The sequence below is a fragment of the Haliaeetus albicilla genome, chromosome 5, assembly GCF_947461875.1.
Source record: "Haliaeetus albicilla chromosome 5, bHalAlb1.1, whole genome shotgun sequence".
NCBI classification, from domain to species: domain Eukaryota; kingdom Metazoa; phylum Chordata; class Aves; order Accipitriformes; family Accipitridae; genus Haliaeetus; species Haliaeetus albicilla.
Genome location: NC_091487.1, coordinates 28722338 through 28739545, shown reverse-complemented (window position 1 = coordinate 28739545; position 17208 = coordinate 28722338). Strand labels below are relative to the sequence as shown.

General features: G+C 36.0%; 1 protein-coding gene across 12 annotated transcripts in view; it reads right to left on the bottom strand.

The window, feature by feature from the left end:
- Nucleotides 1-17208, bottom strand: part of RALGAPA1 (Ral GTPase activating protein catalytic subunit alpha 1) — a 135488-nt gene that overhangs the window by 44700 nt on the left and 73580 nt on the right. For all 12 annotated transcript variants that reach the window (XM_069783967.1, XM_069783962.1, XM_069783964.1 and 9 more), the window contains 6 exons: nt 13748-13858; nt 12693-12761; nt 10740-10874; nt 9808-9991; nt 1952-2816; nt 368-439 (listed from right to left, as the gene is read on the bottom strand). In XM_069783967.1, coding sequence (XP_069640068.1) covers nt 368-439; nt 1952-2816; nt 9808-9991; nt 10740-10874; nt 12693-12761; nt 13748-13858 — 1436 coding nt within the window. The remainder of the gene's footprint in view (nt 1-367; nt 440-1951; nt 2817-9807; nt 9992-10739; nt 10875-12692; nt 12762-13747; nt 13859-17208) is intronic.

The following is a 17208-nucleotide window of genomic DNA, read 5'->3' as shown; positions in this document are numbered from 1 at the left end:
ACTAACACTACTGAAAAACATATAAACAATTAGCTGAAGCTAAAATGTGATTTATCAAATATCTTTATCAAAACTTTGATATATCAAAGTTTTAAAACTATTTCATGTTATACATACAAATGTTCATAATTTTAAGTTATTTTGAAGTTTCTTGCGTCTCATGGTATTCTACTTGTAGTTTCACTCTACAAATAACACCAATGTAACTTCAATATAACACCAATAACTACAATACAGTCCAAAATGCATGAATAATTTATAAAACACTTTAAAAAAATAGTTCAATTCTCATATCTATTGAAATTAGAGCCATTTAAGTACAAGCACACTTAAAACAAATAAGTAGGCAGCCATTAAAAGAATTTACCATTGTCTTGAGTCCAAATTTCGGAGTTCTCGAAGTAACTTCTCATTTTTCTTCAGGAGATGAAAGCTCCTTCTAAATAGAGAAATTTGTAACTCTCTTATCACCTGTTCACTGATAGATACAGAATGGTACAAGAACATTTCCAGGTCCATTCAAGAACAGTCAACAAATGCTTTTGCCTTTTCATTAGTTCTTTCGTATATAAAATATTAAGATATCTTTTAAAAAATATACAAGCAACTTTTTTACTCCAGGAAATCTTCTATATCCATTATGGCCCTGAGAACAACCTTTACTTCTTTCCACTTTCTTCTATCAACCTATTGGATCCAACTGAAATAAATCTTTTCTCTACAGAAGAACAGACAGAACTGCCTTTGATGCACATATAACCTGCACACTTTACTAGGCCAAAATGTCTGTGCTTAGTGACAAAAAATGCTTTCATAATCCAGTGTCCTAGGAAGCTAGTGCATTAAACACAGAGCTTTTGCTATTCTGAATTGCAGAGGAGAGCAGAACACAGCTCACTAGTCACCCAGCCAGCTGTAACAATTTAAACAAAAACCAAAACAATATGTTAGAACAAGAAAGGCACTTCTCATTTCTTTTAATCTGCGCTTAAGATGTTTCCCACAAAGCAAAGTGGAATGAATTTAAGAGCAGTACTGTTCAAAACTAGACTTCCTTGAGGAATTAAAGACCCAAATAAGAAGGGTTAGAACACCAAAATTTTGTGGGATTCCAGTGATATCTCGGTGACACAGATTATTTTTGTTTTACAGGATTATCTGTTTCCCTTCACAGTAAGAAAATATTTCTAGTACCCAGTTTGACAGCTATGGCAAAAGAAGATTTCAGGAAGACCCTTAAATTCTAGGATGCTAATATTTGTACATACCCACATGTACATGCAGACATACACCTAATATACCCCCACAAAAATAATAGTGTAAACAGAGACATTACTTTTGTAACTGAAAGTGGCTTGTCTCCTGTTGTTCTAAACAATACCCAAACATTGCCAATGTTGAAATAAATAGTAGGGGACACATCTTTCTCGTTAGCTAACACAGATGCAATGCTTTGAGGCTGCAGGCAAGCATGCTCTTAGCAGGCAAAGCAGCAGGACACTGTCCAGCATCACAATAGCTGAGAATATGACACTTTCAGAGTCTCATTCTGGCATAGAAAGGTAATGATTTTTTGCAGGAACATACATGGGAAGCAAAGAAAGCGAAAAAGATGCCTTCTTTATCCATGGTACTACCCCTTAGTACAGTTGGTGAAAGGATTATTAGAAAAGATATCACTCTTGCAATTCACCTTCCAACACTGTTCTAAAGAAAGAATATAAATAGCAATAAAGGCAACAGGTTCCTCCTTTCTGTCTCTCTAAATGACAGGTTGAAATGCAGAAGAAAACTGCCATTTTCCCCATAGTTGCACATCCCCTCTCTTCTTTTGTTGGCTGGTGTGGAGTATTTTTGGCTTAACCCACTCTATGATCAACTATTATTATACGGTAAGAATAGCAAAATTCCTTAAAAGAAAGTTCTTAAATTGTGAGTCTTTTCTACTTACCTTTTATCCCAAGAATTCATTCCCAGTATACTGAGAAGTAATCTGCAGTAGTAAAATGCTGACTGGGGCTTTTGTGAGGTTGGCTCATCCTGCTCCATAGCCCTCATATTTAAATCATTGAAATGCTTTTCAACAAACTCCCTCTCTTCTGTGTGCTGTTTCAGAATTGCATTGATGACATCGTTCTCCTGCTTCTCTGAGATGCAGACTGGTTGAGGAGCAGGAATGTTGAGCGAGACACCAGTTCTCTGTAAGCATTCAGGGCTTGTAACACCTAAATACTGCAGGAGCTCATCAAGGGCATCTTCTTCATCCCTAATGGTATCCCATGTTGGTACAGTGTCTCTAAATTTCCTTTTTACTTGGAGTGTAATTCCATCCCTTGCAGATACATCCTCCACATACTCAAAAGATGAAAGAGCATCTTCTGTTTTATCTTGTTGAGATAATGAAAGTGCAAAAGAAGTTTGTTGTGAAGACCCACATAAAGATGAAGGTCCATACAAAATGGCCGAATCCCACGAGTATTTGCCAGATAGATCTCGCACTATAATTCTAACATTTGAATTAGCAGATGCAAGTCCAGCAGACAGTCCTCCCCCAGGCATGTCATCTTCTGCTTGGATTTGTATGCAAGACACCAGGGAAGTATTGTTTAACACAAAGAATTGAAGGTTTGGGTTCTCAAAAAGTTCAGGAGAAAGTTCAGGACTTTCACTGTATGGATTGTCGTTGTTTTCACACACTTGACTGGTTAGCATAGCAGGACCTCCGCTCATAGGATAGTGGCCTAAGTGGTTGACTAGATGTGTTATCACAGTACGAGCAGCAACAGAAATTAATCCTTGTTGCATGTGAGTTTTCACTGCAAGAGGAAGAACACAGGTTTTAAAAGAAGAGTTCAGAAAACAACACTGAGATTTACGTATTTCTTCTGGTCTCCTCTTCCTTGTGAGTATTAAACAGAGGATGGGCACTGCAAGGTTAGGGTACAGCCAACTCAGTAATGCAAAACATGTATTTTGACGAACACTGGTCTCATATATAAATAGCATGAAAAATCGTAAGCTAGTTAAAGAAGCATCTTCACTGTTTTACAGCCTACCATATAGTTTTGTAATCAGCATGGTTCCTCTAAAATACACAGTTTCTTAATCTAGTGAAAATAAATCTTAAATTGCTGATGAAGTAGAGATCATAATTGTGTTGTAAGAAGTCCATTTCCAACTGCAATGGATTTTTATATTTATACACGTCATTACATTGTGAAAAACAAAGGAACATAGATGCACAAAAGCTCTAATCCATCTTAATTTCCCTGGGGAGCATACAGCTGCAGGTTAGGTTGAGAATAATACTGGATGATTTTAAAGTACCAAATCAAAGACCAGGCTATCTATACTGAACACAATCTAACAGCAGCAAAGTTTTCAAAAAGCAAATCTCATGCTCCTACTGCATTTTAAGAAGTTTCAGTCTGGAAAAACTTGGAGGGAGAAAGAGAAGTTAACTGTGCCTATCTTACATGACATTCATCTTGTGAGATGCACTGGTATTTGCATATGCTTTTGCCTCCTCCTTCTTTGGTGCGTACCTTCCACTTGCATGCAACATTATCTGAATTCACAAGAGGTATTTCTTAATGTTTATACCACACGCTGCTGACTCAATACTTTATTGTTATTGGATTCTTCTATCAAATCCACTCTACATTACCCATAAAGTACTGAGCTGGTCAAAGTGATTCTATCAGGCAAGACAACCCTCAACGGGCTGAGGGTACCCACTGAAGAACCCATACACAAAAGCATTACACTGTAGAAGATCATAGGTAGAAGAGAAAACAGGATCAATATGGCAAAGCACATATTTCTGCAGCCCCTCTCTTATAACAGGACTGGATGCCCTGAATTTGGGACTTACAAGGGGAAGATAAAGCAAGACTGTATTCCTCAGGATTACATCATATATTTTAAACTATATCAAACATTGAAAACTGCTGCAAACACTTCCCACCTTCTTTCTCACCAAAAATCCATCAAACTAAAATGTTCTGAACCACGTTACTTTTTCATTCAGTATTTACTGAGAAAATGTAACCTCTTGGACATGCAAGTATGGTAGAATTAACTCATTTCCCTTTATGTGGTGTATTTATACACAATAAAAACTTATGCTTAATAAACAAATTTCTTTTTGCAGTTTAAGGTGTCTTAATTGGCTTAACTGGAAGAATAATAGCAAATTCGTAATGCATACTGACTGTCATGACACGATCTTTGGTTTCTGAAGCACTGGATGCATTCTGCATCAGCAAAAATAAACAATTAATATATATTTGCTTTTCTCCCCCCCCCAAGGTTTGGGTAAAACACGGAAGAGACATTTAGGATTCTGGCTCTTCTCTACCTTTAGGGAGCACTAGATCTGAACTGCAAAAAGGGAAATATTTCATCCAGTTAATAGTTGGCAAAATCAACTTAATTTTTATACTATTCCAAAACTCAGATAAACTCAAATATTTTAATGAATTAACGCCTTGAAAACCAATATAAAAAATTAGATATTATGTTTTTATTATCTATAATCTTCTTAAGTTTTAAAATTTACAAACACAAAAACATTCAGTGAAGTTGAATTAAATGTCCAGATATTGACAGCATACAAGGAAATTAAGTTATAGTGCCATCTGCTGAAATACAAGAAGGAACTGTAAGCAAGTTTATACAAGACAAAGAGAAAATAAGTTGGATGCTTGGAGAATAATTTGTCAGTGCAGTACTAACCAGCACCTGGACAATGCAGAGGCTGGCTCATCTTTGTCAGGATATTTATGCCAAGTGTTTAGCACTTGGCACTGCACAGATAAGTAAGGTAATATTCTTCTTGGGTTCCTAGGAGCAAAGACATGTGAGCTTCCCATCTGCCTGAAGTCTCACACTGCGTAGGTTAATGACTTCAGTTAAGTTCTGCTGAAAAACCTGAAGAAATGAGAGGGACCTGTTAGCATATAAGTTATTACTATTACTGTTTTGTGGCAAACCCTAAAGATCTCAAAGCTGACCATGGCTGTATTGTGTCTGTGCATAGATTTACTCCCTCAGGACCCTAAGGGAGATATGGAAAAGAAAGGTGATGCAGTGATACAAAGAGTGGAACATCAAATTTAAATTTGGAAGGTCCATTCCCAGTCCTACCACAGTCCTTCTCTGAAAATTTTGGTCCTGAATTAAAATAAAAAATAAAAATAATTGGGATATAAATCTGTTATTGCCTCTTTTATAAAATGAGAACAGTACTTCTCACTGAGACTTCTCTCAGAATATAGTATTGTTGATCTAAAAATGACACAGAAAATTTAAATCAGAAGTATTAAGAGAAGCATACTGAAAAGTAAAAGGTAAGATGTAACCTGTTATGTCAAAATAAAATAAAGCAATCTTAAAACATTATTGCCACACAGCAAATCAGATTTTGGTGATGGTTTCCCTTAGCAAAAAAAAAAACCAAAACAAAAAACAAAACCCCAACTCTCCAAACCCAGTATGTTTTTTGAAAATGTGAGAATTTTAAATTAAATTAATGACTTAAAGGATACATATTAATAATTTGTTCCTAGAAGCACATCTCCTCAATGAGGAACAACTGGACATTCAATATATTAGAACTCTTAAAATGAGTATCTAAACCATGCTCTTGGTTTCTGGAGGGCAGATCGAAATATGCAATAATGCAAGCCATCACAGCTTTACAACAAATTCTACAAACTAAGTCATATCGTTACATATTAAAGCAGTCTAGCTGGCTGCTTTGCCAACTTGTCTTCCTGAGTGAACACATCTCTGCTCTCTTTACAATGGTACAGTCTTTTGCTTGGGCAATGTAATTTACACGTGTATATGATCATTTGGTAATTTACTAGAAGCATGTCATATTGGCTATTTTTCTCAGTCCCTGAAATTACCTCTTTTGTGGAAAGGCTGAAGGTCCATCACCACTAATTTGTATCAGTGGCATGAATGGAGGATTCCTGAATTTCCTTAAGATGCGTTGTTAATTCTTTAATTCAACTTTGGCTGAACAGCTTCTAAACAACTACAGTTATGTAGCAGAAGAAAAAAGTAATGACAGAGGGTGGAATTTAACTCTCTACATCCTTTTAGCTACTTAAAGAATGATGCACCTGTACAGACTGATTTATCTTAGTTAGAAGCCCAAACTGGAGAATGGGATGAATCACTCTCTGGAAACTCTTCTCTTTCTCCATTACATTTAGAGGGACCCTAAGAGAGTTCAGTTCAGCTTAGCTACCTGTATTTTACATTAGCTTAAGGAAGTCTCACTCCTGTCTAATTTTAAGCTTCAGGCGTAGAGAGATGCGGTTACAGAAAACCCACCTCTAGAATATCCCGTACAAAACACAAACTGTGCTAATCTGGATGCACCATGTATAAAGTATTTTTTAAAAAGTGTACTTTTTGTCTCCTTTCAGTAAAATGGCAAATTGCAAAGCCTTAAAAGTGCTTTACATTACTGTTTTTTGAATAAAAGCTAAGACTAAACATCAGATGGGGGGAAACTTTTTCTTCAGAAATTGAAATACATTAGGAAAAATGATCGATCTATGCAAAAGAGTTTAAAATATGTTTGGAGAAATACGACAAATGGGGGAAATCCATTAAATGAATAATCGATAGACCACTGTATCTATGCAACGTAACTACTACCTTCCAATCACAACCATCTCTTAACAGATTTGTGATCTAAGAAAAACAGGTTTCAAAATGTTTTTGCCCATAATTGCACAAAAAAAATCCCATAAAATATTATTTCCTTATGACTAGACTGTTCAATAGTCTGATTTTGCTATCTATTAATATTAGAAGATGTATAGCACTTCTTGTTTAATGCTACATATTTTCATGTAACCAGCTTCCCTGTTAATACAAGGGTCACAAAACCCCCTCAGTTTTACTTTTTCCTACATGTTTGCATCATTTAATATAAACAAGAAAAAAGCTGTGAAGGAGAGGTTCCATTTTAATTCTCCCTCACATATGTTTATGGTCCTGTAATGACAAGTAAAAGGCCAGAAGCAGGTAACCAGATCATGGCACAATGCAGTCCAAGTTAGCTTTTGCACATCTAAACCATATAGTGAATGGCTATAATGCTATACTATCCGTGGAGAAAGCAAGCCTCTGTCAGTGTGACACTGAATCCAGGCTAGTTAGGTGCAGTTAATTAGCACAGGCAGCACTTGTACGCCTGTACTGTAGCTAGAGGAAGCTGTTGTCGATACTAGCTAGAGGAACAGTTCATCAGCCTTCATGTAGACGAGCCCCGTGTGTCCTTAGATGTATGAAAGCACCACAGACTTGCTGTCTACAAGTTCTGATGATGCAAGAGAAGCTTCCTACTGATGTCTTTATTGTCAGCTGCTAAAAGTTCATTCTGTTTTAAATATAACATTTTAATATACTTAACAATTTCAAAATTATTCTTTGTGTATCTTATACTGCAATCTACCACTTTACCTGCAACCTACAGAAAGGAGGACAAAGACAATTTCACAGATAATCCTAGGTATAACAGATTCCCTGTGAGAGATAGCACTTGGAAAATTACGGAAACAGAGAGGGGAATAATCCTCTTCTCTCCCCAAATAGCCTGTTTCCAGAGGATTTAACAAATCTTTATCGCAGGGCTTGCTCCAGCCTCTCAAAAGATCCTGTCCCCACTACGCAGCTGTATCACTGAAAGTCACGTATCTTCATAGTCTCATACCACATCACACTGTGGCCAAGTGTCCATAAAACTTGTGATGGATCTGACCTTCAACAATGAGAGGCATAACATGGTTATCACAATCACATCTATTAAGCTGATCAAAAGCAGCCTGTCTTAAGAATTCTGGCGTTTCAGTAGTTTCAGCTTTGCTTGTGACCTAAGGAGAGTCTAGCAAACCCCACCCTGTCTTTGTAGAACTTCCCCGATTTCCCTACAACTGCTGTCCTGCCCATTTCCATTCCTTCATAAAAGATATCATGATAACACTTTTACTCTACTAAAAAAGAGGGTGACCCATTGGCATACTGCCCTGCAGCTAGCTTGTACTAATTGACCCCCTGTCTTGATCGAGTCCCAGACTTGTTATCCACTAAGTTTACTCCTCTCACTCCTCCAACAATGCCAGGGAGAACAGATGCTGTGTGATCGGTTAAACACTGCCAATTTTATTCTCTGCCTGGTAATGTGGACTAGAAGTGCCAAGGTTGCAAGACCACGGTTGCATTATAATGCTGTAGTTTGCCAATTAAATTTCACAATCTGACTTACAATTCCAGAGCCCTGAAACTTTAAAAACATATGGGGCTTCTTTAATTCATCTGGAGAGATAAAAGGAACATCTGAAATTACTTTTATTTAGAAATTTAACAAGAAATCATAAAAGAACAGATCACATACGGAAATGCAAAATGAAGATATCGATGCTAAGGCTTTGTGCAACTACATTCATTCAAAGAGAAATCTATTCAGGGTTGTCTTTTCAGATTGTCAGATTAAACAAGCCACACGGCATTTGCTGCTAACCCATAATTACAGATTATTACAGAATACAAAAGATGCCAGGCATAAAAAGCTACTACAATACACTACACTGTAATGAACATGCAGTGGAAGTTAATTTTGGCAAATGCTTTAAATATTAGCTTTACATAATATGTGTAGGTGAGACTGTAATTAGGACAGAATGAATCCTTCGAAGCCTCTTTCATTCTGACCCACCAGATGATTACTTTTTACTAATAATACCACAGCCATTTGACAAAAAGCCAACTATAGTACCTTGCTTCATTCTTCAGTAAATTTAATAATTACAGCTCCTCCTGCCAATAGTTCTCAAATCAGACTTGTTCAATCCAATACTGAGCTTATTAGGGGACAGCTCTATGTTTAGAATTCTTTGGCCAAAAAAGTACTTGAGGATGATGAAGCATGCCTTAGACAAGGGCACAATGATTAGCCATTTTCTCTACATAAAAAACAGCACGTAGTCACTACAGACCACAAAATCACCTGCTGTTAGCACACAGCTGCTACAAAGAGCTTCTGCATTTATCTGGTTCTTAATACCTTTAAGGAAGCCTAAACGGAACAACTTAATATGGAGGGAGAATAGCACTACACGGAGTTTCTGGTATCAGTATTAATCTCATCTTTTTCAATTTTCTTCTCAATGTAGCCATTTGATATTTACTAGATACACTGCATAATACACGCTGCTCTTCTGTAGCTTAGTTTCTTGATTCTTTATTTTTATTTTCAAGTTCTGAAGAAAATGTTCATTCCTGGGTCTCTTAAGGTTCTAAGCAGATGACAGAAAATATCTCTCTTTTTAGGTAACTCTGTGGTTTTAAACAGTGTAAACAGATTGACAACAAATTAGGATAGGTTAAAAAAAAATTCAGAGAGAGCTTTCAATATTGCAAGCTCATATAGGAAAAAAATCCAAAATATTCTTAGAAAAAGGAGCAAAATTAAGGAAAAGATAAATTAATTTACTGAAAGTAAAATGAAAAGCAACATTTATTCATGTTGCAGTACTTAACGCTTTTTGCTGATACACAGAGCACACAAGAATCCATATCAAATCAATCTTCATGTTGTTCAGAAGATACTTATTTCAGTTAATCGAACAATAATTGCTTAAAATTATGTTAGCTCATTCCATACTAATGGTTCTTACCTAGTGTCTAGGTATAATTTAAAACATGCTTTAGACCAACACTTCAATACTGGAAACCAAGATAAAATCTTTTTGAAAGAAAATATATTTAGGCAATTTGACAAACCTTCAGTGACTGGCTGAAGTTTAGAAGACCTCTCCGAGTCTGGAGAATGCAGTGGTTCTGGTTCCTTCAAGCTTTCTAAATGCATAAAAGGATCGTAATCCACACATGCCAAATCAGAAAGGCTTAGAGGAAAATATTTAGGGTTGCTAAAACACTGAGACCCGTAGACACATCCATGCAGAACCTAGAACAAAACCAGAATTTCATGACATTAACTACTGAAATTTCTACTTGATAGTTTTGTAAGAAATGAAGTTTATTTTTATTTAAAATTTTAAATTTATTTGTTAGAACCAGGTAGGCAGGACAAAATGTTGGAAAATTTCATATGCTTAATGTTTACAGAAACAAACCCTGGTCTGCAAAGAAAATTGTTAAAACACCATCTACACTGAAGTGGAATTTAACAATGAAGAAACAAGAAACAAAACTTAAAACAAATCACTAAACTACCTTTATTTTTAGATCTCCTATCTTCTTTAATTATGTATGCTAGGTCTAAGCTGCTGGAGGTTTTAATCCCCTTCCCTTGCAAAAAAATACCTATCTTTGTTCTGTGTCCCTAAAGACAGTAATTACAACTTAGTGCTTTTTACTTCACTTACTGCTAAATAAAATTGCTTGGTATATAAAGCTACATCCTCCTATCTTAAACATATAGCTGGTCTTCTACAACACAAACATCTGCTATCAATATAATATACAAAAAGGAACTTGGTTAAACATCACAAAATGTAAAACAAAATCAACAATTCCAAATATACCAAAGAACAAGCAGTTACAGTAGAATGTATGAGAACTAAGATAGCACTCCACATTTCAGCAGTAGAATGGAGGTCAGCTTACATAAAACTTGCTGTCTTCACTTCCATGAAAACTGACACTACCTCCATGCATAGAAATTCTCATTTAGCGAATAAAGAAACAGGTACCTTATATATACAATTAAGAACAGATCTTTCAGTCTTATCATTTTCTGCTCCTGTAGTGTGAAGAGGCTGCAGCAAGGTCTTTAACGGCAAGGCCATTATCCAATCCAATAAGCACAGAAGTAAAGAAACCACCAACTGGAACAAACACTTTCAATTACAAATCAATTAAACCAGCACCTGCTACTTCACATTTATCACTGTATTTTACTTCTCTGTTTTACTTTTCTCAATTCAGTAGAGTCAATCTTCTGCAGTAATGGCAGGTCACACTTGTTTAAAAGCCACTGTATGTTCAAAACCTACGGCATCAGTAAAAACTTTGGCTACTGAGATATTTAACAAAGACCATCCATACAACAATTTCTCATCATGGTCAGTCTGTGAGCAGATATCGTGCCTAAGAGGATACCCATGATTTTCCAAAATTGATTTGTAGGGCGCTGTTTTTAAAATGACAGATTACACAGGTACAAATTAAGGCTGATGCACTATTCTGCACATAAACGTCACTGTAATTGTATCAAGGGTTACACAAAACTGAACTATTTCAGCTGCATTTAGTGCTTTATAAATAACACAGAATTTCCTTCACAACATGTCAATAATACTATGTAGCATCAGGTACCATCTGAAAGAAATCCAACTGCCTCCTGTATTGTAGGCTACTCAGTCAGCAAAAGAATCAACACCCTCTAGGGGATGTTTTTAAAGACTGTAGAACAGAATTAGATTAAGACACACATACACACCAAATTATTAATAACTTACTGGCTTCAAATAATTATTTTTATTTTTTAAAACTTAGCTGTGGCAGAGGAAACAATTCAGATAAATAGCTGCAAGATTCTCTAAAATATTTCCCAAGTTAAATTAAAGTCTTTCAAAGAAAATCCACTTAACTAATTTACTAATAAATAACATATAAACATCACGCTCATTTCACAAAAAACATTACAACTTTGTCTCTCTGAGGCACCATATAATAAACCTAATGATGAAGGGCTCTGAGTATTTTTATATTAAACCAATTTTTAAGAAACCCATTAGGACTAAGTTTGTCGAACTAGGTAAGCCAATTTTTTGTATGGTATTTGATGTAGAATGATCAGCATTAGTTCATAGGGAAACTTAGTGATTTATGGGAAGCATCTCAGGTGGAAAGGTGGCTAGCTTGGCATATTGCTGTAGTATACAATAGCCCCTGCCTCCTTGCAAGCAGAGAGGAAAGGCAAAACGGAGCTCTGGAAGCCAAAGTGAGCAATAGACGAATGCCAGCTCCCGTGGGAATGGGTAGCCCAGAACGACAGAGCTGCCAGTGACAAACTGCACCAAAGTGCCCAAGCTTAAATGACCATTGAGCCCCACAGCCCTAGAGAAAAGCCAAATAACTCAGAAGAGATACAGCTTTCAGGTGGTAGAAAGTACTACTGTGAGTATCAGGTGAAGAAGGAGCCCGTCTTAGCTAGGAGACCCAGGCCCACTGAAAATACAAAAAGATAGCAATCGTTTTGAAGGATGACAACAATCAAATTCATCTGAAGATTATGGGCTATCTTGCTCAAGAATGTATTTACAATACACAGTACAAAAAATCATGATCTTATAAATAATCTGAAAGATATTCTCAACTTGTAGAGAATACATTTTCACTGTAAGACAAGTATGAAACGTCTACATTATTGCTTGTAAGTACGCTGAGGATAAGGAAGAAGACGACTTTCTAAATATTGAAAACAATCAATCTCAATTAATTGTAAATGCATTTTTTCCCTACAAAAACTTCAGAAATTCACTTGTATAAAGAATACTGCTGAAATTCTGAGAAGGCTATACTGTATTACACTTAAAAAGCCGAATCCCTACTTTAAGGCACAGCTTAAATTTTGTAACAATGCTATGTCACACACCTTTTTAATTAAACTGACACATTAAAAAAAAAAGAAAAATATTTACCCTCTTGTCCTGTTCATAAGAGGAAGCTTCTGTACTGGGTAGCAGATGGGTAATAGTTGCTATCAGAATCTGGGGAAAATATAGCATAGTTTCTTTAAAAATGCTATTTAAATATTTAAGTTTAAAATAAGTTTTTAAGCAGGTAAATGTGACACAATACTAGATTCATGGTTAAATTCTATTAGAGTTATTTTGAGACAAACTACAGTATACTTTACCGCCTTTTTTTTTTTTTTTTAAGTAAAATCCTTTTAATTGAATTTCGTGGAAGACATTGAAGGAATATGTTCAGCTTGACTGACGTAGGTGCATTAGGGACAATGAAATTACACAGCTACTCCAAATATTCAGGCGTGAAGAGAACTTAATTCAAGACACTTGGTAGGGTGCAGGAAAGAGCCTGACGTGTTTGTGTATGGGGCTATTTGAGCTCCATTATTTCTTAGAACTACTAGAATTTGTAAACACCCTGCCTCTACTTAATCAACAATATGACTGCAGAGGAGCAGAGAAATACTTGCTATGCCTCTTAAGAAGCTTCCACATGATTCCCTTTCCAGTTACCTGGGAGACCTCTATCTTTCCTCTGTGGTTCAGCCTAACAGAGGCCATACTCTACCTCCTCATTATTTAAAGTGTATTCAAAATAATAATTTTTTAATTAATACTGAAACACTTTAATGCAAAGTATTTTGCATATGAATATGCAAAATACAATTGTAGATATGTATTTTAAATAATCACTTTCTCACTAAATGTCAATAAACATATTTGAAGATATTTAATATTTTAAAAAATTGCATTTTATTGACAATATTCTCATGTAAACAATGACATAGTTCTACTGGAGAAAAAATAAGCCTAACAGCCATTTTACATGTTAATATTGGAGTCAGCAAGTAAGTACAATGTGAACCCACACAATTAATGTTTCTACTAACTTAACATTTTGTGAAACTTACTTGTCAATATTCTGGTATTTTAATTTCAGTGAAATACATTTTACTGTTACATTTAACAGAATTAAAATTTTCAAATTTTTAAAAATTACTTACTTGAATAATTCTTAAAGGTGAATCAGCTTGATAGACTTGAAGTCTATGTACATAGTGTATCAGCATGTTCAGCATACTGCAGGCAACTTGGGCTACTGTTTTATTTGGAAACTAGAAAAGAGAACACAGCACAGTAACAATGACTACATTTCACATAACAGTACGTTAGGTGGTAAGGTGGTCAGGAATTTCGGTGATGGTTTTATATATATAGTTCATTGTGTACCTATTTATTGGAGGAACCAAATTAAATTTTACAAAATTTAAAAGGAATTAGTTTATAGTCATAATCAAATGTTAGCAGCTAACATCAAAGGTTTGGGACAGACAATTAGGGAGTTGCACGGAATGAGGGAAAGGGGAGAGGAGTCTCCTAACTCATTTCAGATGGGTTAGTACAGTCTCATGAAGCCAGAAAGAATGAATTCGTTTTCTTGTTACCTTAATGTTTATGAATGTTAATGCATCACTGCAAAAAAATCAAGGATCTCATTCTGAAATCAGAGGTCTTTGCTGAGAACCAAGGCAGTTGAACTGCTGTGTATCCAAAATGCCAGACATAGTACTAATAGTGAGACTAACTGTTCTCTATTTGTCAGTGAGTGCTGTGTACAGCACTTGTCTGAATGGAAATGAATGCACCTCAGCTTCTGTGCTTAATTCCTCTTTTCTCTGTTTTCTTTTAAAGGCAGGAGAACGTTGCTGCACTGGAGCCTGCCTTCAACAGTTACTAAAATATTTAAGTTACTGTGTTGGTCAAGGCAAAATGTACAATTAGTCCCCAGCCTTGGGAGTGGATGCACATGCTGCCGTATGCTCCTAAGTGGGAAAACAAAGAAATGAAGAGACAGGGATATGTTTCCTTCAATTATTAATGCGCAGGACATGTAACTGAGGCTTCTTCTTTCGTTGCACTTGCCTTAAAACATTATGTTGTGCACGAAACAACAAGCACAAAGTTAATTTTACAAGTGAATTTTATTCATCTAGGACATGAAAATCCTACAAAGCTGTGCTAAATGCGAATCTGAGCAAAATGGTTACCAGCACAGCAAAACTACAGACTTCAGAAGGCAGCAAAAACCACACAGAAGAAAAAATAACATGCAGCAGCCCCAAGAGAAGGATTTCAAATACATTCTTATTCAAGAAATTACTCTTGAATTCTTATTCAAGAATTACTCTTTACTGAAAACAACTTTTCCAAACCATAAATCTGATGAACCTCAAATCACTCAGAAAACAATTAGCTAATTCATGCTCTAATCATGACAAATCCTATTCTGTTTCTCTAATGAAGATGAGTGACATCAGAATTCCTGCATTATTAAAAGAATAGAAAAGTAGTTTACACGTTTTAACTTTACTTAGCAGTGAAGCTGTCACACGTGTGTGCTGCAAGGTGGCTAAGTGTCTACCTCTGAACTCAGAAAAGGGTAGTTATGTTGCCAAAATACTTAGATTTAATTTCTTGGCTTCTTAGACTGTTTCTTAATCAATCCAGTTCTAGTAACCTTTCAGGGCAGGGCACATCTCACAAACCTAAAAAAAAAAAAGCTTTAAGAAAGCTGAAATGCCTGGGCAATGAAGCCTGAGCAGAAAATTAAGGATTTCAGAATAAAATTTTTGGCAAAAATTTGAAGGTGGAAAATACACTTGAAGAAAACTCTGCCCTAGGCCAGCTTATCAAAGCAGAGCTTTTTTTTACATTTAAGGTCTTGAAAAGAAACGGTACAAACATAAGAAAAAGTATGGAGTACAAAGCTTTAATTAACATTTTTTGTGTTATCTATGTAAGCATAAAGAAGGACTATGAGCAGCTCTTACAAGCCAGCCACAGAGACAGAAACCAGAGTACACAGGGCAGTTAATTCTTGTTCTAACTTTCCTTGTTTCTCAGTGGACGCAGTTTCATGTTATTGTCGGCTTTTAACTAAAATGTGGCAGGCATCTTACACCTGCAAGTCTTCCCAGAGCTTATGACAAGAACACCACTATTTTTTATCCCTCGTGAGACAGCCTCTCTCCATGCTGTGAAAGTACACTGTAAGAGCACAGTAAGCAGGGTACAGATTCTAATGTTCAAGCTCGACTGACAACCAAAAAAATTAAATGAAATTGAAAGCATAACAATTTGATTATAGAACTTGAGATCAAATCCAGATTGCTGGAAACAACCTTACAAGCTTGCAGGAAAACCCCAAAGTCACTGGAAAGGACAAAAGGGGTGGACAAACCAGAGCAGCTTAATAAGGAATATCCAGATTACTGAATTTAAGAAAAAATTACCTGAGAAAAAGGCCTGGAAACTTTTCAGAGTGTTTGAATAATCAGCTGTTTACTACTTAAAAACAGGGAGCTTTTTTTTTTTAAATTTTTTTTTAATTTAAGAGGATCATGAGAATCTAAAATGGTTTATACAAATTATTCAACCTCTATCTGTTGCCTGGTTGAAGAGAGTTTTTACTTTTCTTTTTAATTTAAGACAGGGTACAAAAGTCAGTGGAGACCTAAATTTAGCAGAAAGGCTGAAGGGTGTAAAGTAATGAATACAAATAAAGTTCAGATCTTGTGCACTCAAATTTTCAAGTCTTATTCATGGGAAGAGCACTGATTAGGAAGTTTTTAAATCAAGAATATGAGGATTGGCCCAAAGGGATCAAACCCTTCATCTACTCCTGAAATCTGTCCCAGCATGGTCAATATATCACATTTCAAATGAATGCACTGATACTTTAGAACAGACTGTTATAAAGCTGTGTGTCCTGGAAGGACATTTTCCTAAACCCTAGCAGAAGCACTGGATTTATGCTGAATAGCAAAACAATTCACCCCTCTCAAGTCAGCTGCTTTGTTCTGACTTCTTGTCCAAGAACCTTCAGAGGTGGCACAAAGGCGGCTGTGCAACGCTACAAACATCTCACCCGTCATTTTCTCTCTCTGGAAAATGCTGTGTGTTACAAAGCGTAAGAATTCACTACTTCTGTATGATGTTATATTTAGTAGTGTAACTGCGGACATAATTTTTTTAAAAGTTACTCAATGGAAAAAACAAACAAACAAACAAACAACAACTTTCAATGAACCAGCACTTTGCCTGGTACCCAACTCTCAGGGTTTTTGTCAGAAGGGTAGTCTTACCATACTTTTCATCTTTGCAAAGATCCTTTGCTTTCTGGATGCTACATCAGTAGTTTAACCTTGTCCGTACTTGCAAATAACCTATGTTTGGCACTCACGCATCTAAGCCTGCACAACACAATTTTGTGATGTATCTGCAGCATTTTTGAGAGGAGCGGGGGTCTGGATGGCTGGTTAGGATCCTTTGTGCTCAGACTTCAGCAGAGGTTAATGCAGATATAGCAGTATCACCACACTGCTGGGGAGAAGTGCTAGCTATATTCAGAGCTGGACGGCAGTTCTGAGTACACTTCTGTTTTTCAGAAATAGGCATGTAATTG